This window comes from Fusarium vanettenii (assembly GCF_000151355.1).
Source record: "Fusarium vanettenii 77-13-4 chromosome 3 genomic scaffold NECHAsca_2_chr3_3_0, whole genome shotgun sequence".
NCBI lineage: Eukaryota > Fungi > Ascomycota > Sordariomycetes > Hypocreales > Nectriaceae > Fusarium > Fusarium vanettenii.
Window position 1 is genome coordinate 1,152,485 of NW_003315880.1, and position 20,565 is coordinate 1,173,049.

Below are 20,565 nucleotides of genomic sequence, written 5' to 3' on the forward strand. Positions count from 1 at the left end.
CTCTGCTGGGAGTGTTTTTTACGACCGTGCAACACTCATTCCGTCTGTATGGGGTGTCCAGTTCCACCATGATGTTCAAATTTCTGAGCATGTTCACCATGACGAAGCACGAACTACCTTTTATTTCCAAAACTCCCGTCAGCAAGAATCGACTCGAGGGCAACACTTTGCGGGGGGGCTCGAGGCCAGTCAAAGGCCCTCTTAAGGGCGGGTTGGAGCATTTGGGTTGATGATTTAGGAGGGGGCAGAAGAGTTGAGTCCATTGCCATCAATGGGATCATAAAAGTAGGTCAGTTTATCTACGGTTCTCATGTCTCTTAGAGAATTGACGTCGTGCAGCCCCATGTCGGGCCATGCTTGCTTCATCTCGGGGCGGATAGACAATAGCAACTCAACTCTTTCATGCACGTCCGTTACTCACTCGTAAATATGCATAAAGAAAATGACAAAGAGACCTTGAACAAGTCCTAGCTATTTTATCTCTCTTCACGGCTGCCGTTATGGGTTAAGTTTAATAGGTGTTAATGAGTTCATCGGTCGTAACCTCATGGACACCAAATCTAGCCACTTGGGCAAATGTATCTGATCGATTCCGCCTTTATTTCACAACCAATTCACTTCTAAGAAATTAGTTGAGCTTTTCCATTCCTAAAAAAAATGAAGCTATAACCACAGGATATACTGTACCTCAGTTGTTAAATCACCATGAGTTCCAGGAGCGGCATAGGGTAGGCGAAATTGCTAGAGTCACTCACTTCTTCAACTACAAGCTAATAGTCCTGGATATCCATACTGATATGCCTTCTTATCGATCGTTTATATGAGACCTGATTGAATAGTTGGACATGTAACATGTGGCGTCATCTCTTAACACGACCCTAATGGATCGGTAGGCAACGCAATAGTCTCATCAATGAACGCATAAACACCATAACTCCAGCACCCATCATGTTTATTGTTCAGCGTAATCGGCCAATCTTGATGTCACAGCCTATAGCCATACACAATTTGCTTAATTCATCCGTTAACCGAATGGCTAACATAAGTCTACGACTCACCTTGGCGACTAGCCTCGTCGAGTACATGTAGGAGCCCTTGGTTAACGTCGACAGTCTTTCAGTTAAGCTACAACCCTGAGGCGCATACATCATTACTACGACAGTTAAGAAACTACCATACCAGTAGACATACGGGACATGTTCGCTAGGGATGGCCTTGACGCCGTCCATAGAATGAACCCCAAGCAGGGCAGTCGGCGTATCAAGCCCCAGCGTCTCGCTATTGTCGGTCCCGTAAAGCTTAAATACTCTTCTCAAAGAGGATATTCCGTCCTTTTCGACGTCTATCAAGAAGACAGATATGCTGAAACTAGACTTTGTGCACGGCGAGGACTCGCTGGAGAGCCCCCGTCGAGTTGCAAGTTTGGGATATTCTCCATGCCCATGTTGCTGGACGGACGAGCTTCGTTCGTTGGATGGTTTGAAATAGATGATATCGACTGCTATTGCTTTTTCTCGAAGAATTACGAAGATAATACTGGATCGGATTGCCGTCTGAGCATGGAGAGACTGGTAGGGGCATGGCACTTACATTGTTCGGATTAAGGTTAGAGTCATTGAATACCTCAGGGCAGCGAATGACATTGGAAGAATGATTGGACATGATTCCTGACTGCATTCTCGCTGATTCCTCTACAGAGACTCTTAACATTCACCTGGATAGATGAACATCTCGTCCAGCACCTACTGGACACCGAAGACCTTGGATGTGACAGAGCTGAAGGTGGCAAAATTGTCAATTCCCTCCATAGCCGGATACAAGTCCTGGCCTACGTCGATCGTACACTGGTTCCCATCGGCTAGGACGAGGTTCCTCGAGACAATCTGGCCTGATATTGGCCCAGAGCGGCCTTAGAGGAACCCATGACTATCCCCTAGACCGCACCGTGGGACTTACAACCGGTTTCTGTCCCCCAGATCAAGCATTGAACATGCAATGCATGTTGAGCTACGGTAGTTTGCATGTTTTCTTGCATTTTACGGTGTGCCGACAAGATTTCTCTACCAACTTTGACTGTATTTGTGTTGGAGGTGTTGACAGTAAAACCGGCTTGTCCAAACATCGAAATGTATCCCATCTTCAAATTCTCCCATAGCCGCGCCAACAATAGCAAGAAGAGCCAATGAAAGGAACTGGCTGATATCAACTACAGCGCTTACGTTGGAGCAACACCAATCAGTGCGCAAGACTCACCGTTTCACCCACATGGCTCTCCACGCCTGAAACCACGACTATCCTGACGGTAGGAGTATGCACTGCCGACCATCTCGTTGTCGCTTTTCGGAGGCCAACCGAACCCGGCAGGTAGACCTATGCGCGTGTTCGGAAACCCGCCCATCGAGGTGGTCTGCCGGGGAAGCATGCGCCGCCAAGGCCAGTCCCTGGCAGACGAACAGGGCGAGGATATGGCACATGATGCGACGACCTGCGAGGAGCTTCATGATAGGTCAGCTCGTCTATGCCGGGGTGTCGGGGAATAGAGTGCCGTCGGGGCGCAGAGTTTACGCGTACAAACTTCACGAGACAAACAGGAGAGCCAGGAGGAGATGAAATTTGTCTTGATTTTTCGCGTCAGTTGCATCAGTCAAGCAAATCTAAGCCATCGACTCATGTACACGTTGTTTCATGGCGTTTCCTGGCGGTGATCAAGTTGACGTCAGGTTGGGCGCTGCGTTTCGCCCAAACAAGGATAGGGCTATTGTAAGCTGTAAGGGATGGGTTGGCGATGCTGATGAAGAGTTATTCATAGTTATCAAGCATTTAGCGTATCGTGTATATGATGCAGATATACTCTTTTATTCATGCTTGTGCATTGTTTATGATTGTTTGATATTGGGCAAACAAGTTGAGAGCATGATTATCGGACTCTTGAAGGACCCGTCGACGGGAATACGCGTAATAATGAGCGAGCGAGGATATGCGTGGGCGCGGGGGGATGCCAGGACCCGACGGTAGCGAGAGCGAATGGCACCTAAGGCTGCGAGGCAAGCCGTGGCTGCTAATGCTTGACCTCATGGAGCCATGGTCATTGCTTGGCTTGGCCTCGATGGTGCTCCCACCGACTGGGCTGTCGTGATTGAATGATTGACGCAGAACGCAGATCCTGGCCAAAGGCGTCGGTTTAGAGAGCGTCTCGATAATTCTGTCCACCAAGGGTCAAAACGCCCAGAAAAGGAGGGGGGGGGGGGGGGGGGAAACTGTGGCAGTGGCATTGTGGTGAGAGGCACACAACATCATGCCTGGATTTGAATTTACGGACAGCAGAGCCAAGAGGGGCCGGGCAGAAATTCGTATCTCGCATTCACCCCACGTGCATCAGCTTTGCAGGGAATGATTTCTAGGCGGGCGAGCCAATCGCCAATACGCCGTGTCCGTGGGAGAGACCCAAGCCCAAGCCTTCGAGGGGCCTTGTCTGAGATGCTACGCACCACCATCCTTTTTGCCCTTTTTCGACTCTTGAAGGAGTTTTGTTTACGTGGAGGGGCACGTCTAAGCCACTGGAGGGAAATGAGAGGTGACGCAGCCCTAGGTGACTGGACAAGCCCTAGGCAAGCTTGGCTCTCGGTCTTTTCCCCTTTGAAGAACCTGGGGGGGCACTTTGTGATGCCTAAACGTGGACTGTATCGAGCGAGAGAAATGCGTGTCTCGTCGACCCCCAGCCACCGTCAGGAATTATTGGATGTGCAAAGTGGCTGCCTCCCCGTCGTGGACAGGGGACGGAACAATTGGAGTGCGACATGACTGCAGCAGTTGTTGGGATGGGGGAGACCGGTTAACCTTGAGATGCACCGACGGATTTAAGTGAATCGGAATATTCAAACAGTCATCAAGTCCGGAGTTAAAAGGCGTTTTGGAATCAGCAACAAGCTTGTTTGTGTTAAGTCCAGGCAGGGGTTGATAACTGGTTAACCCACTGGATCTCTTTCTCCACAGAGTTCTCTGCGAAATTCCAAATTTCTTCTTCAAAAACCCGATCCCTTTCATCACGATCCTCGGCCGGTCGGGGCCCTACAAGACGCCGGGCACAAGAAAATAAACAGGCACAAAAAGAGGATCCCAAGATCCAATATGGATCTCATCTGGGCCGAGTTATGCTCGCTGCCGGAGGAGGGCTGGCCCCGTTCCCGGCCCCACATTCTGCACCGCGTGGCCGTGACAGCCAAGGGTTAAGGGTGACCAAAGGTGTGTGTGTGTGTGGGTGGGCTTCTTAAAAACAGCGAGGAAATGCGAAATGCGAAACCGAGCAGAACGAGCAAAGAGGTGGACTCTCATGATATGAGGAACAAGAGACCAGCCACTTGGTCAGAACATGGGCACACGATGGATGATACTCCCCCTTCACTCAACTCGTCTTACTTACATCAATCTCATGGTGATACGCCTATACGCCGCCAACGAAGCAATCCATTGAGATTCTCGATTTAGAGGCGGAGTCAGATATGGGGATCGCCCGTCATCATCGTAACCGCCTGGTTGGGATTTCCCCCAAATGCTGACACCACCCATGGACGATATGGAAAGCCGCACGCAGGCGAGAGGAGGGGGGGGGGAGACGACACGGCATCAATTGGCTTTGCTCGAACCATTTACCTAGAAAGGAAACCTTCTATCCTCACCCCACTTCGCCGGTACACACCCCTAGCAGTCGCCGGAGGGTAGCAAGAGCCCGAAAGCCGGGCTACATCTCAGATATGCGATGCCCGTTCGGCCCACCCCACGTCTGAACTCCGCACTCCGCGGGGAGCGGCATTGTCGTTTAGGTCCGCGGACTGTCCATTGATTGAATCTCGAGACTCAACTGATCAGCGAGTTCTGCAAGGTTCCTGGGTGTAGTAAAGAGCCGAAAAGCGATCAAGGTAGCCTTGGGATGGGGGATCTTTGTAGACGCACAGAGCATCATGAGGCTGCTTAGGCTTGGCTAGCATTGATGCAGTGAGTGTGTCCAATGCCGTGCGTAGGCGCCGTTGAAGCTTTTTCTTACCTGGATGGCCATGGATAAGACAAGACAAAGATCCATGAAACAAGAGACAAAAATCCAAGGCGGTCAATGGATCTTAGACCCAGCCCCCAAATGCATTCGAGTTTGAAACTCAACCAAAAACAGCACCAAGCGCATCATCAGTCAGCGTTTGTGAAGCCTCCATCTCAATTTGGTCCGTCGCTTCGTCCGTCCGTCGGTGTCGTTTACCGCCCCTTGTCGAAAAGCTTAGGGCTGACTCCAATAGACAGAGAAGCAAGCCCCCTACCCCGAATCCTGTCGCCCGCACTCGTCTATTGGACTGGCGTGTGTAATGTGTGTTGCTCTGTAATCGAGAAGGGCGGCCGAACGAGCGCGCGCGTATCATCTCATAGTCGCTGCTGCTGGCCCCTCCCGTTATTGTTTGGCGTTATGTGTTATGTCCCAATCTACAGTTGACGCCCACCCCCTCCCCTCTCCAAAAAACCTTCTTCTGCCCGCCGTCCGTCTTGTGAGTTTGCTATTGTAAGCGGTCCGCAATCTCCAAACCCCCATCTCCTCCTCCTCCCCCTTGTCGGGGACCATGACAAACCCAGGCCGAAGCTTAAAAAGAAAAGAAGAATTTGAGCAAGAGGAAAAAAACAAACAAACCGCAGGATGACCTTTGCTTTAGACCCGCCAAAACATACCCTCTTGCAGTTTGGAATGGGCGCCCGCAGGCACTAACAAGCTTCCGAGTGAGCTAGGCTTTCTGTCTGGGTCTGACTGGGTTCCTTTTTTTTTTCCCTTGGAGGTGGATGGATAATGGATGATGAATGATGACTCTTATCCCGTTATGTATTTCACATCAATCCCACCATTGCTCAATAATCATGGTCGGATTGGTAAACCTGCAATTCGTCCGTTCCGCGCGCGCCAGCCCACCGCCCGGGTTTACGGCTCAAGCAAAAAACGTGCTCTTTTTTTCTTTCTTTCTCGTGAGGCTTCTGGGGTCATCTTAGCGCCGGTGCTGTTACGTTGGAGAGCTGTTTGGATTAGTAGAGGGCGTGTCGTTAGTGTCCCATGGATTGTCAAACACTCTCACTTTCGGCGTTAATCATGGTCAAGGTTGATTTGCAATCATGGACAACGGGCCAGTTCCAGGCTAAGCCAGAGGCAGAAGAATAACGATACCTGTACATGCTCTGTAACATTCAATCACAAATTGACCAAAGGCAGAAAAGAAAGATGGGAAATTCTCCAATTATTCGTTCTCGGTCCCCCTCACGCCATGTGCAAGGTGCGGACTTGCGCCCGTTTCCGCTCCCTCCATCAGAGAGACGGAATCACGGAGTTTAAGGTGTGCGCGCGTGCGAATGCGTGCTGCGCGCGGACGGACGCCGTTCACCTCTCTTTTTTTTTTTTGACTTCGAGTTTTTGCTGGGTTTCCCGTTCGGCCACCTTTACAGCCCGTGGTGGATCTCGGTCTCGGACCCCGATGGACAGCGGCAGGGCAGAGCAAAAAGACAAATCGAGAATGGACCAAAGATACTTCTGTAGTCAATGACGTGTGACACCCTACTTCATGATCTGATGGGGGAGGGATCCCTTCCCTGTCCGTCTCTTGCTGCGGTTGGATGCAGGTCTAGAATCCCATTGACGGCTCAACGGAGAATTCATCAATGTGACATGACAGATCCATCCCCATCCATCACGGCAAACGCCAACAAGACCCGAGTTCACACCATATCACGGTACTACTCATGCATAGGGCTCGGCAATTGTCGTTCAAAATAAGACCATAGACGAAAACAGCCGTCACAATAGAGTTTGGAGCACGGCAATTACAATTTCTTTGTGGCAATTCGGGGACTCGGATTAAATGGTATGCGCCGTCTATCAAAAAAAAAAAAAAATATGCTTCTTTTCCCCAGAAAACCTTCACAAGGTTACCTTGCCCGAGTGTGCACTTTGTTTGACCCAGCCCCCTTTCCCCCCTGGCGCCCGGGGTGGAAAGAGAGGGAGAGAGAAATGTTCCTTTTCGTGCCATGTTCCATTTGTCTTGTATCATGTTCCCATATTCCGTATTTCACACACCTTTGCCTGCCAACCTGCCTGCCTGCTCCGCTTCCAACTTCCACGTTGTCCGTCTCGTGGCATCGAGTTGGGGGAGCTTTGTACAAGATTCCCATTGTCCAGCCTTAAGAGAACTCATCCAACGCCAGCCGCCAAAAGGACACACTCGATTCTACGAGTTCGCGTCCTCTTTTCGTACAGATAAAAAACACCAAAACCCTAGAAATATGTGCCCAGAATGGAAAAATAAAAAAGGATACCGATTAACACCGTGCCGCGTGACGAATTTCGACGTGAGGGGAATGGCCGTAAACAAGTAAATCTATAGTACTGTACAGTCAAGCGCAGTCAGGGGTCGTGGTGGTCATAGTCGCATCGGTTCGCCGTCGTAGCCTGAATAGATCATGGGATCGCCCATGCCCATCATCACCTCGGGGTTGGGACACGATAGGACGTGGGGCTTGATGGTTCCAAATTCCGACTCGACAAGGCCCTGATTGAGCAGGTCCATGTTGGCCATCATTCCGTTTTGCTGCTGCTGGAGGAATTGCATCGTCAGGTCGCTGGGTTGCGGCTTGGCCATTGACCAAGCAGGGAAGCTCGACATAGAAGGAGATTGAGAGGGAAACATGGCTGAAGCGTCGATCTCGGGAGGCGGGGGTGCAAAGTCGAAGTCGGCACTGCCAGTGAAGCTCTGCGGTGAGAGAGTCATGGCATTGCTGTTGCCAAAGGCCGCCTTTCGGTAGTCGTGCTCAAAGTCGGAGTGGTCGAGTTCGGACGATGATGCTCGTTCTGTTCGGTTGCATACTGAAGAGTCTGTGTCCTTGACCTCCTTCTGGGGCTCCTGCTCCTTCTGCTGGTCTTCAAGTTGCCGTGCCAGCTCAGCCATACCGGCCTCGTCTTCGGGGAATACTGAGTGCACGGGGAGGTCGATGTCGCTATTGGGTCGGATGCAGCCAAGCTTCTGAGCGATGTTGTGGATCACGGGCTGCCCGCGGTCGTTGAGCTCGGGCTCACCCAGCTCCCAGGGCTGGTTATTCCGGACCATGGAGTAAAGCTTGTGGACAGTGGCGATGAGGGCGAATTGGGTGTTCTCGAGCACTTCGGCGTATCTGTGGCTTGTGTAAGTGACATGTGGATCCAGGTAAGCTTCTTCCACACGTACCCTCGAGGCAGTTGCTTGTATTCCATCTTCTTTCTAACACCGGCGGTGCATACCAAACCGTCATCCTTGCATCGCTTGCAGGGGAATTCACCGTCGCACTTGATCGTGTTAGTGGGGGGACACACTCGGGGTTTACCACACATACCTTGGTCTTCTTCATACGACATCGCTCACAAGCCTTCCACACACGCTTATGTCGACCGTCCATGCCAGTGGTATGTGTGACATGGTCGTGGTGGTGAATGGCAGCGGCACTGGAGCTGGCTCGTTTGGAGGCGCGGTGGACAGGCTTGACCGACTTGGCACTTGATGTGCTCTTTCGTGAGAGAGTCGACTTGTGATCCTCTGCAGGAGGAGAGGGCAAGCTACTTGAACCCATTGTTGAAGATCTTGTCTTGACTGTGGGACGAATGGGTCGAGGTGTCATCCAATCTAGAGTGAAGAGGCAAGATGGATATGTTGAGATGGATGTAATGTGTGTAAGTGGGAGGAAGAGAGGGATGAACCAGACAGCTGGGAAGGGAGGGGGGGAAGGATGTATGTATAATAAGAATGTGAAGCAACAGGGAGAAGAAAAAAGGGTTCGACGAGCTTAATAATAATAGCAGTCGAAGCCAAGAGGCATATAACGCGCAGCTGGATTAGGACAGGACAGGACAGGACCAGGCCCAGGCTTGTGTGACTGGTGACTGTCTGAGATATGCGTAACGGCCTTGAATTAGGTGGATTATGTGAGAATGGGCCACGGCCCTCGGAGGGTTTTCTATCAACTGTCCGGCGCCGCTTGCGGTGCGGGAATCAATGGATGGATGGGTGAGGGATGGAGGGTGTGTGCCTAACGGTCGGCGAGGTCTTTATGTCCGAGAAGGCGAGGGCGACAGGGATCGTCTAGGGAGCGAACAAGGGCCCGCAGACAGAGGTTGTGGTGGTGGGTCGCCCCGCGGCGTCGACAAGATGCCCCTAGCTGAAGCCAAAAGTCCGCGCGCGACGGGCGGACTTACGGGGGGGCAGAGAAGATGATGGATGGATGAGTGGTGAGGATGGGATGGGGTGGTAATGCTTTTGGGCCGGTTGCTGACAAGGGGAAGAAAGTGTGCTGTAGGAAACGGGCGATGACCGTTGGAGAAGGACAGCTCAAGCTCAGATGAGCAGATGAGAGGACGCGTTATGCTCAAGGCGCAGATCGAGACTAACAAGTGATGAGGGCGAGGCTGAGGTACAAGGATCGATTGCGAGAGCGAGAACGAGACAGGGGGGGTTTTGGAATTGGTTGTGCTTCTGAGTTGAGTGAGGGCTTGTTTGAAAATCGTAAGGTGGAGCACACGACTCTGCTTTGGTGAAGGATGATATGTTTTGTTGGCTGCGAGCTTGATGCTGTGCTGTGTTGTGCTGTGCAGTAGATTACTGCTGCTGGACAAGGTGATATGCTGCGAAGCCTGTATGTGCGTGGACGTCTCAAGGCTTATAAAGCTATCATGACCGTTAAAGGCTGACAAGTTATGTCCAGGTTCGTCTTGGTCTACAAATGCGTGTAAGACGTTGGGATGTGGGGAGGGGGGCGAGAGCCAGAACACCGGGCGGCCACGTCTTGATATATATCCCCAATTTTGAAGATGAACGAGACAAGACTCGCTCTGGATGGTTCTCGGCTGGATCTCGTCATCATCATGGATGCTGCTGGATCATCAGGATCATGAAAAAAGAAGCGGGCCTGCCGTCTACCCGCACGGCTCGCTTCTAACAGTACCTACTCTCTGACTCTGTCCGCTTCTCGCAGTATCGAGCATCCACTCACCTCACCGAATCCTCCTGTCCTATCCCGTTACCACAAAAAACAGAGTCGCAGGCATGGCATAACGCGCATCTCGGCGCCTCCACCGCAGGGGGGCACGAGGTCGAGATGGACTGTGATTGCAGATGCAGCCAGCCAGCAGCCGCAGCCGCAGCGGTGGACTGGACGACGAGGGAATTGCGGGTTGTCCCCGGCATGCCGTAAAGCCGACCTCCGCCCAGAACCCAGAACCCAGAACCTTGACCCATGCAAGATTTCCTGATTTCCATTCCGTGTCGTCTTCTGGAGCCTCTTGTCTTCTGCTCGACAAATCCACATGGTTCCCAGCGTGACGGGATGGAGCTAGACTCCGCCAAGACATGGGAACGGGAAACAGGGCCACCACTGTCGTTCTCCTCGTTACGAGCATGAACGAGAAAGACCAGGAATCCCTCCAGGGGAAACTCAAAAATGCCCATCCCATTTTCTGGACTTGTCTGTCCCATCAACTGACAGGCATGGGTTGGGATACGCTGAAACCCCTTGCGGCCATCTTGCCATGCGGTTGCGGCCCCTGCAAAACCCCTTGCTCGACCAACAACAGGCAAGTTTTTGACAGTGAACAAAGGCCCTGTAACTTTGATCGTGCGCGCTGTCGGCCGCGGGCTGTTGTACGCTCTCGGCCAATCCAGCAGCGTATTCAAGATCCTCGTAGAGGGAAAAATAGGGAACAGAGTTGGTAGGGGGGCGTGGTTCCCGGCCCCGATGTCGACGCCCGGCCCCGATGCAGATACCGCCCCCAGGTACGTGGCGATATCATCCACATTCATGGACTGGACTGAGATTGCAGTGCAGGTTTGCGAATCGTCATTCTGGCCGTATCTCAGCTTTATGGCATGGGTCCATCTGGGCTGCCTCTGGGTGGTTCATCATGTTCTGTTCATGCTGGCTGCAATGTAGTTGGTTCACTCTTTTGACCGCTCATGCACAGTTGCTTCCCAAGACATGGCTGAGTAAAGTAACCATGGAGAGTTGTAAAGTCCGATCATCAGTGAGTAAGCGGAATGCGGAATCACAAAAACACCAAGAGACAAAACAAAGCGGCCTTTGTCGTGGTCATGAGCGCCTCCGCAGCCCGTGTGTCCCCACCGCACTAGAAAGAAAGCTACGCTAAAGCGCTGCTCTGCTCCTGCAAAGCCTGCTGTGCAGTAGATAACTAATCCCGCCGTACCTCCTGACTCTTTTTTACTTCTCGACTCGCTTCCCCGGCCTCTGGGTGAAGCCGCGAGGTGCGTGGTGCGTATGGTTGGGCGCATGTAGGGCTGGCGAGGTTGCGCTGATCAGCGCAGCGAGCGAGCTGAGAGGGTCGGCATTGGGAATCCCAGGGGGCAGCCCCAGGTACCACGGCACCGCCCCAAGGCTGTGAGGGTACCTGGCGTGAGGTAGGTGTGGTTCTCCAAATCCCGCCCCGGCACGGATATAAGTGCCAGCCCGGCGGGCTTTTGCCGTCGCGGTGACGCATCATGGCTCATGGCTTACTAGCTTCCCCCCCCCCTACTGTGCGGTGCTCTGCACGTTGGGCTAAGGGGGTGTGTGTTTTGGGTCTGTCTGAGGTCACAGGTTTCGAGTTTTTGTCAAGACTCTAGAGAAAAAAGACCTGAACTCCGGACTTCTCTAAGGGCCGACCCCGATCGGACTCCGCGGGCGGCAATTACCAGGCCGCATTCGCCGCATCATGCTTCTTTTCTCTCCAACGTCGAGAATTCACATGCGCTTTGCTTCTCTTTGCCGTTCATGACTTGCCGGCACAAGACCCCGTGCCTGATTCCCGAGTAATTGGTAAGGGCATGGCATGGCATGAGCTCCGCGGCTTGGCCCATCCATCCATCTCAATGATCTCATCATGGTGTTTGTACCGTGCCCAGATTCATCTCGCTCCATTCTCGCACCCCTATTTTTCTCCAGCTACCGGCTGGTCCCCCGAATTTTTGAGTGTGAGACAAGAGAATAAAAAAACCCACTTTCAATTTTGCATCGTGGATACCGCTAAACCAGACATTTGCTTTGGGCACAATGGATGGATGGACCCATCCCCCTTGACACCCAGCAAGCATTCAAGGACGCCCCCGACAAGACATCCATTCCTCGCTTAGAGTCCCCGTTGAAGCTGTACGCAGATGCTTTCCTCTAGCCACCGCCTCAAGCCCAAACGGGAGCCCAAGAAAACGTGCTGCCGTTTCTGATTCGGCACTTAAGGGAGGCGGACGAGGCTCGGCGACATCTCGTCAACTTGGCTTTCTGCTAGGACAGTGGAACTTGCAAAACCTTGAGCCTCATCTCGCTGTTCCTTAATCGCATCTCGTCTCTTTGGTTGGTTGATAAACTCATCCCCACGGCACCACCATCCCGAGGCCGCAACCACCGACGTCATACGTCTTGATCTGTCACTGAGAAAGAACAGTCTCGAGCAAATCAGCAGCGTTACCATCACGTTTTTTTAATTCTCACTGCAGGCCTGGATTTGTCTCAAACTCTCGTGTTGAGTGATGGTGCTAAACATGCTTACTGCGAGATGCGAGAACGGAACAGAACATGGCGTGTGCGTCTTGTTTTGATGCGTTGTTACACCCATCGATGGTGCATGATTCCTCCTCACCGGGCAGTCAATGACAGCATGGCCAAAGCGAAAAACCCTGATCGCCCATTTGGCGCTAGCTCGTCTTAGTTCTTTTTGCGCCGGCAATAGCAGGAAGCCTCCGGGAATAAGATCATTCCCAGGGCTGAAGTTTGCCATGACTCTTTTCATCAATCTGAATCACGTTCATGTGGTGAGTGGGTTTTTCTGACCATGCAATGCATCCATTCACATCCACATCCACACTCGACATGGAATGGATCCATTCCATTTCATCACAAAGCACATTGTCATTTCTCACGTCCATAATCATCATCATCATCACCATCGCCAAAGCTATTATCTGACCATCACTAGAGTCAATATCACTTGTCTGATATACTCTCGGAGATAAGAGCTCTCTGCAGCCAACATGACTTGTGACGGGCGCAATTGGCTGACCTTGATGTCATGGTGATAGCGAAACGAATGAAGCTTAAAACGTCGTTGGCCACCGAATCAAAGTGTCTAAATCTTGGAGGGGCCATCTCACAACGACCGTCCAGTCGGCACCACGAGAGCCGAGAGCACGTTTTCTGCCTAGACAATCACAGTCTCATCTCAGCCAGATTCTCTCAAATCTCCAACAAGACAGCCCGTGGCCCTATGAATTCAGCCGCCGAAAACGTGCGTCCGTGTGAGTGGATCACCAACGAGGCAAAAAAGGGTCGATCGACTGCAACCCCTAGGAATGGATGCCGAACACCGGATTTCCATCTTCTAGAAGCTCGCGGGAACAAATGCACCCTGCCGCGCTCGGTGCCGGGAGCGGCAAGCCATGGCCATTTTCGCTCCGAGCCACGGGGGCCAGCCCAGCCCGTCAAGCAGGCCCCCAAGGTCCCTGGCCGAATCATTAGCCCGTCTTCTCTCTTCTCCATCCTCCTTGACCAAGCACGGATCCGAATAACCCTGATCGGTGCCGATGCAATACCCACCGGTCCCATCAACATCCAGCGGCCGACCAGCCTAGCGTTTCTTCAAGACCCGAAAGGACGCTTGCTGGAGATCAGGGTGTTTGACGCCAGGGGACACAGACTCCCCCTTGATGGAAATGAAGTCATGGCCTTCTTTTTCGCGGATTGCGACCCTACTTTTCGCCGTTGAAGAAAAAATGCCGCTTCAATAGCTTGCAGCAGCTTGTCGTCGGGTCGCTTCTCATAACCGCCGACCCTCCGCCGGGAGGCGTGTGACTCCACCTCGCGATCGGGTCGGCGATATAACCGCCGACATTACCTTCTGACGTCGACAGCGAAACGGGAACGGGAACGGGAAACGGCCAATTCTCGATCGGAGCTTATTCCCATGATTTGACGTTTTCTGGCGCCAATTTCGGCGGGTCGTTGTCATTTCTGCTGTTGCTCCGCGGACGTTGCAGCACAAAGATCCCATCCATGACCCCCATGACCTGCCATGTAAACAACGCAATGCAATGCATACAACACGCTGGGGATGAGGATGGGGACTATTGCTTGCTTTGCTGGAAATGCCTCACCGTTCATGGCACATGGAAGGGGTTCCTTGACGTTATCGTCTCTTCTCTGATCCAGTCTCCAGTACATGGATGAGCGAGCTTCAGGTGCGTGAGTGGAAGCCCACTTTTACTCTCCCTGCGAGTTTTCGTTTTCCCATCTCGACTCCATTCATCTGTCTGTGATCTCGATCCCTTTGAGGACAAGTCTGTCTTTGCCTTCAGAGTTGCTTTTCGAACCGCCACGCCTCGACTTGCATGAACGGCTGGCCGTTTGGATCCATACCTTCTTCCTGCGCGCGCCTCATCGCCGACGCCTCAACCCTGTTCCCTTCTAATCTCTTGACGACCCGTTTAGACCGTCCGAGGCCCTCGGCCCTGAGATGCCCCTGGCCCCATCTGGCGAGCTTCCGGTCCTCGGCCCCACTTGGCCGGGAATGGCATCAAGGTGTGTTATATCCGCTGCAGGAACTCGGCCGAGAGATGACCAACGAGCCGTCGCCATTCGTTCGGCCGCAGTGTCGCCATGTCACGATAAGAATCATGGCACGCAGCTCGAGCCTCTGGAAGCACACGACAAGAAATCACAGGCTCAGCCCAATTTTCAGGGACAAAATTTTTTTCATTTCCTGATCAAGACCTTTCGGCACTCGAGCCTTGTTCGGCTGGACCGATGCTCGTCACGTCTATAAACCGGGTCTTTAAGGTGAGGTTGTACTAAAAACCGGGACTCGATGGGGCTCTTTGCTCACCATCCACTCACCTTATCGTCGGGCGTCCAATCCTCTTTCGACGCCTCTAGAAACTCGGCATTCTTCCGGTGTTGGCGGTGGATCTTGGCCTGATGAGCCTCAGAATCAGCCGCATCCCTATCATATCTGGCACAACAGCAAGCAGGGGCCAATAGCTAGCCCCGGCACGTCGAAACATCAAAGAGTTATCCTCTAGAATGCAAGCCTTGTCCATGGCGGGCGCCTCCAAGACTCCGACAAATCTCCAGCCACGGCCGAGGTGTGGATTCCAGACAACAGATGGCGCCAACCGCGCGACAGACATGTGAGGGTGGATCTCATGAACCACTCCAGGCGACTTATCACGCAAGGAATGAAAACTTGGCTTTTTTTGGGTCTTGCCTCTTCTTGCTTCCCGATCGAATGGACTATCTGGCCAAGACGTGGGACGAGCTCAGGGGGCGGGTATCCAACCTTTGGGCTGGGAAACCCAAGGATGATGATGCTCGCCGGCCCGATCCCGTGAGTGCCCCGTCCTCACAGCATGCCCATTTATCCTCGGTTAGCATGCAGCTAGCTAGTACCGACATGCCATGTCCATGTGCTTCTGCAGGTTGAAGTCATCGTCCATCTCGCAGCCAGACTGTGGGAGACCCAAGTGGCAAAGAAGGAAAAATAGAAGACGCCAGCGTCCCATCCGATATCGCTCCCTTGTCAAACTGCCTAGCCACGGCTTCCACCGCCAGATGGCGTCAAGCCATCCATCACCCTCCATTACAGGTCGTTGTACATGATGAGCCGGGGGCATTCTTGCTCGCAGACTGCCCATGTCCATGCAGCACTCGGTAAGTAATTCATCAGGACTGAAGCCTTGTGCCCGTAGGAGGCATTCTCGAACAGGTTTGGGTCGTGTCGGCGGACCTTTTCCACAGCATCGGCGGTCGCCAGAGCGAGGAAGTGTTCTCGACTGGGCCCACGAGGGAGGACTCTATTCCGAGGTCAGTTGATAACCGAGGTCCAAGGCACATCAAGGTGAGAGAGGGAAAAAAAAGGGGGGTCCACCGCGGTAAGACTTACAAGGCGTTGCCAAAAATGCCATGGCACAAGCACGGTTCCTTTGTGAGCAGACCGTGTCGCCAGATTATGCTCTGCCCCTTTTCCACGGCCGAGTCGATGCGGTCCTGGAGGTGTGGGAAATACGGACGCAGCGAGGTGAGTGAGTACAGGAAGCCAGGGGCGCCATGGCACCACTGTACGAGGTTTGCACTTCTTCCCTCTTTTAGGTTCCTCGCACTGGAAGGCCAGTTGCCGTCTGGAAGCTGAAGTTCAAGCAGTCTCTCGAGTCGGTGCGAGAGTTGTGGAGCGAGTGATGGGTTGGAGAGAACGAGCTGGGTGATGATGCCCATGTCTCCGTGGGCAGCACCAAAGTATCGCTTCCCGTGCCACTCCCAGTTGCCTCGGCCGTCGTCGTCAGTCGCCATGATCCTCTCCGTCAACCGCCGTAACGGAGATTCCACGAGCCCTGCACTCCCTGGCACCCAGTGTCTGACCATCCGCAACATATACAAGGTACCGGCTCGTCCATATGGTATCTCTGATGGAAAGGGGTCGTCCTGAGTGTTCAAGTATGGACCAAGAAGCCTTGGCATGTTGGCCAGAAAGTCGACCAAGTGGCCCGGATCCTTAGTCACACATGCTCGCACCGCCTCAAACGACAACTTCTCAGACGAGATGCCACAGTTACCTTTCTCCAAGACCAAATGTCCTCGATCGCCGGCGAGATACTGCCGTGCCCAGAATATCAAGTCATGACCCGAGATGAGCAGGTCTGTGTGCATTTCTGACAACTGAAGGAACAGGTAGGCGAGGCCCGTGTAGCCGGTAAAGAGGCCTCCTAGGTGACGGTCGTGGTATACCTCTCGAGGAGGCGTGTGTCGGACGACGAGCTCGAGGGCATACGTAAGGAGTTCTTTGGGATCTGATCCCAGGCTCTGCGCGGGAAGATTGTTCGAGATGTATCGTTGATCCATGGCGTTGATGTTCCTATCACTCTTTCGGCAAAGGTATCGAGGACGCTCCCAATGTTCTCATCGTCTGGACGAGGCTGCCGTCAACGTCGGGTTCGACTGATGTTATACAACGCGCCCCTGTGACGCATACCGTCATCTTGGGGAGTGATCAGCAGCCGATGCCTTGTAATTGGACGGGGGGGGGGGAAGACGTTGAGGCTCACGCGACATACCACAAGTACAAAGGGAAAGGGGGCTCTTCTCTTACAACAAGTAAGAGGGTGTCTCAGTGCCTTATAGCGTGTGGTTTCAACCCGTCTCTGCCTTGTTTCGAGGAGCGACGTCTTCCCAAGGTAGGACAAGCCAGTTCAAACGTCTGGTCCCGGGACTCTCGATATAGGCTCCCGACGGTTGGGGCCGAAGGTGGGTCAGTCAGTTCACGGCGCGGGGCGGGTCCTCTGGACGTTTGCTCCCGGGGGATGGACCAGATCAGCCGGTGACGTCTGATGGCGGATGACTCTTGGCGTTGTCGCTCTGAAAGGGGAAATGGCTGCATGCAGTTCCTTGTATTTGGGCCAACAGACCAGGGGTTTGGAGGTTGAAACTGATGGCATTCTTATATCAATCACTTGATGAGCAAAGAACACCATCATTACCTCCACTATCTTCGGAGGAGTGACCCGGTAGGCGGAGGTGTTGCTCCCTCTAGCGTAGGTGACGGGTAAGGTAGGTAATGGGAGGATGCAGGTATTGCTTGGTACCTACCCTACGATGCTCAGCACGAAGAATTATTTCTTGCTTTTATCATTGCCAGATGTAGGAACAAATATATCATTTTCGAGCCATATACTCTTGCAAATACCGTGTACTCGATATATTTTTCGTAAATTATTGCTCTAGGCTTCAAAGTTATAATAAAATCATCTCTTCGTGATTTGTACAAGTCTTCATTTATTCAAGCTGCACCAAAGCCCCACGTGCCTTAGCGTCAAAGGCGCCCCACCAACCAAACTCCTGCTGCATGCCAAGATGACGACATCGATTTGAGAGCTTCCTCCCTTGGTTTTGTTGGAATGGAAAGCTTGTGATTGTCGACTCCGTCACGATATAAACAACCAAGGTCAAGCGATTCACTTCTCCCAGTCAAAACCCCGGTGCCGTATATTCAGACCATTTCCATTCCACCTCACCCCACCACTCGCCTAGTTCGTCTCAAGCAACCCACCATGGCCGATTCAGCAGAAGGCTCGGCATCTGAGCAGCAGCAGCAGCAGCAGCAGCAGCCCAAGCGGAACCGAATGGTCGATTCCGTAGGTGAAAAGGCTCAAGAAGTCTTGTAAGGCTACGACAAGATCAAGCCCTTCATAACAGCAGACTGATTACCCTTTAGCAAGGAAGACTATGCGCAGGCTAAAGAACATGTCGCCCACGCCGCCAAGAGCAAGGCCTATCTCTACCCGATCAAGGCACGACTCGTCCCCTCCATCTTAGAGAGAGTACTCATTAACACCTTCGATATAGGGAATTGTCTATCTCATCGCCCACCGTTCGCTATGGGCGCCATTCCTTTCCAAGCTCGGTCCCTTGATCCTCCTCTCCACAGGTGTCATCGGTGGCATGTTCGCATTCACATATCTTCCACAGCTCGCCGTTCTCGTCTTCGTCAACGGACCTCTCGCTGTTGTGACCACCAGTCTGCTCGTTCTCAATGAGAGCACCACCATCATCAACCTCATTTCTCGAAACTATCTCCTCCAGGATGCACTTCTTGATACCTTCGATGGCACTCTGCTCACACGCGGAGACACTCAGATCGTAAGCGAAGGAAGAGAGGTCAAATCTGGCAGTGATCCGATGCAGAAGCTGGGCAAGATCCTCAAGAGCCCATTTGAGAAATTCAGCCCAAAGGCCATCATTCGTTACGTCATGTATCTGCCTCTCAATGCCATTCCTGTCGTCGGTACCGCGATATTTATCGCTCTCCAAGGTCAATAGACCCCCCATCACACATGTTCTGCCCTTACTGACTGATTCAGGCCGCAACCGAGGTAAGGGAGTTCATGATCGAGTAAGTAACACTCTGCTATTGATCGTCGTGCCGTCGTGCTGATGATATTGCAGTACTTCCAGCTCAAGCAATGGTCGGCTCCCAAGAGGTCGGATTGGCTTAACAAGAACGTCGGCCCTTACACAGCGTACGTAACCTTTCCGCGTCATGATTTTCCGGACCCTTTCTGGTGAAGCGTAGCACGCGAGGAGCTGGGTATAGCTAATCGACGCTTTGATACAGATTCGGACTTGTTGCCACTCTTCTCGAGATGATCCCGGTTGCCTCCATGTTCTTTACCTTTACCAACACAGGCGAGTCGTCCAAAGATGGTAGATACGAATACAAGCTAACACCATGTAGTCGGCGCTGCCTTGTGGGCTGCTGATATCGAAGACAAAAATACCACCATGACTGATGAAACGGCCCCATCCCTGCGAGAGACAGCCGAGAAGGCCGAGTAGACGAGCCGATATTCTCACCACATTGACTCATCGGAGCTCACCCCTAGCGAGAAAAGAAATCCCTGGAGGGATTCGGTACGACGGACAGGTTTTGGGATGGTTTTTCAAGGCGGGAGTTGAAGGAGATCATACAGAGCTAGAGTAAGGCAGCTTGAGCCGATGGCTCCTGCCTATTTACCCGGGCGCCTCTACGTATGTTGAGAGTTTTAAGGCAGGAAGGCGGCTCATGATCACGGGATTTTTAATGAGGGAAGGTTTTTTTGTGTCCCTAAGGCAATGGATCTGTTTCTCTTATTTCACAAAAAAGGTCTCGTTTTGTCTCTCGCAACCATCGCCGCTTTTGCCCTGAATACCTTCCACTCATACGACACTCTGAAGGACTCGTCACCTGTTGAAGAACGACATAAATGATCCAATTTCGATGACAGGTGCGAGGCAACCAAGGTTACTTAACAATAAGCTCTCGAATGCTCTATCATTGGAGCTCATTGAGTGTGTTCTGGCGGAGACGACACCCCTTAGCTTTTCGATATTTGGCTGGGTCAACAATGCCTAGTAGCACAGAGTCGGCTACGCTTTTCATGTCGATACGGAGTCCCTCGGCGATTCCAGTTGAAGCTAAAGACCAGATCCACGCCATAGAATGAATCTCTGGGACAAGATTCAGAATGCCAAACCTGTCCCTCCTAGGAATCTGCAACCTTGCAGTCCGACGGCAAGCTGCATCTCGCCTCGTTGCCGAGGCTAGCTGCAGGTGTTACTGCTGTACCTGGGCATGTCAGTTTGGATCTTCTGGGCCCTTGAACTGTGCGACGCTCGACAGCCCGGCCGTTAGCCCCGAATGGTGGAAGGCCCGAGATGTTTCGTGCATCAAGCGCAGAACACGGCCGAGATCTCCTCTGCCAGGCACTCTACCGGGGTGGGCCAGATCCCGCAGGAGGACGCACAATGCAACACGGGCGTGCGAGGGATATGTTGCTGCGAGTATTGTGTGACCTGTACTTGAGTCAACAAACTCCTCACGCAAGTGCAGAGGACATATGTCAAAGGGGCCAACGGTGTTTGGTCTCACTTCGAACTGTCTTGAACTTCGAGACGTCATGATACTCGCAGGGGTTCATCATTAACAATTTATAGCACACTCAGATAACGGACCAGGAGTTG

General features: G+C 52.6%; 3 protein-coding genes across 3 annotated transcripts; 1 reads left to right on the forward strand and 2 right to left on the reverse strand.

The window, feature by feature from the left end:
• Window positions 1-7,436: 7,436 nt before the first annotated feature.
• Window positions 7,437-8,616, reverse strand: NECHADRAFT_36008 (uncharacterized protein; the record flags this gene model as incomplete). Its single annotated transcript, XM_003052997.1, has 3 exons — window positions 7,437-8,184; window positions 8,238-8,335; window positions 8,425-8,616. The coding sequence occupies 3 exons, from the start codon at window positions 8,614-8,616 to the stop codon at window positions 7,437-7,439; spliced, it is 1,038 nt and encodes a 345-aa protein (XP_003053043.1).
• A 7,039-nt stretch (window positions 8,617-15,655) lies between these two features.
• Window positions 15,656-16,911, reverse strand: NECHADRAFT_91793 (uncharacterized protein; the record flags this gene model as incomplete). Its single annotated transcript, XM_003052998.1, has 2 exons — window positions 15,656-15,869; window positions 15,959-16,911. The coding sequence occupies 2 exons, from the start codon at window positions 16,909-16,911 to the stop codon at window positions 15,656-15,658; spliced, it is 1,167 nt and encodes a 388-aa protein (XP_003053044.1).
• A 1,277-nt stretch (window positions 16,912-18,188) lies between these two features.
• On the forward strand, window positions 18,189-19,726 carry NECHADRAFT_58982 (uncharacterized protein; the record flags this gene model as incomplete). The annotated part of the gene is made up of 7 exons (XM_003052499.1): window positions 18,189-18,226; window positions 18,281-18,365; window positions 18,412-18,877; window positions 18,927-18,958; window positions 19,012-19,085; window positions 19,181-19,269; window positions 19,301-19,726. 7 exons carry the CDS (start codon window positions 18,189-18,191, stop codon window positions 19,399-19,401), a joined length of 885 nt encoding a protein of 294 aa, XP_003052545.1. The 3' UTR covers window positions 19,402-19,726.
• Between the last annotated feature and the right edge of the window lie 839 nt (window positions 19,727-20,565).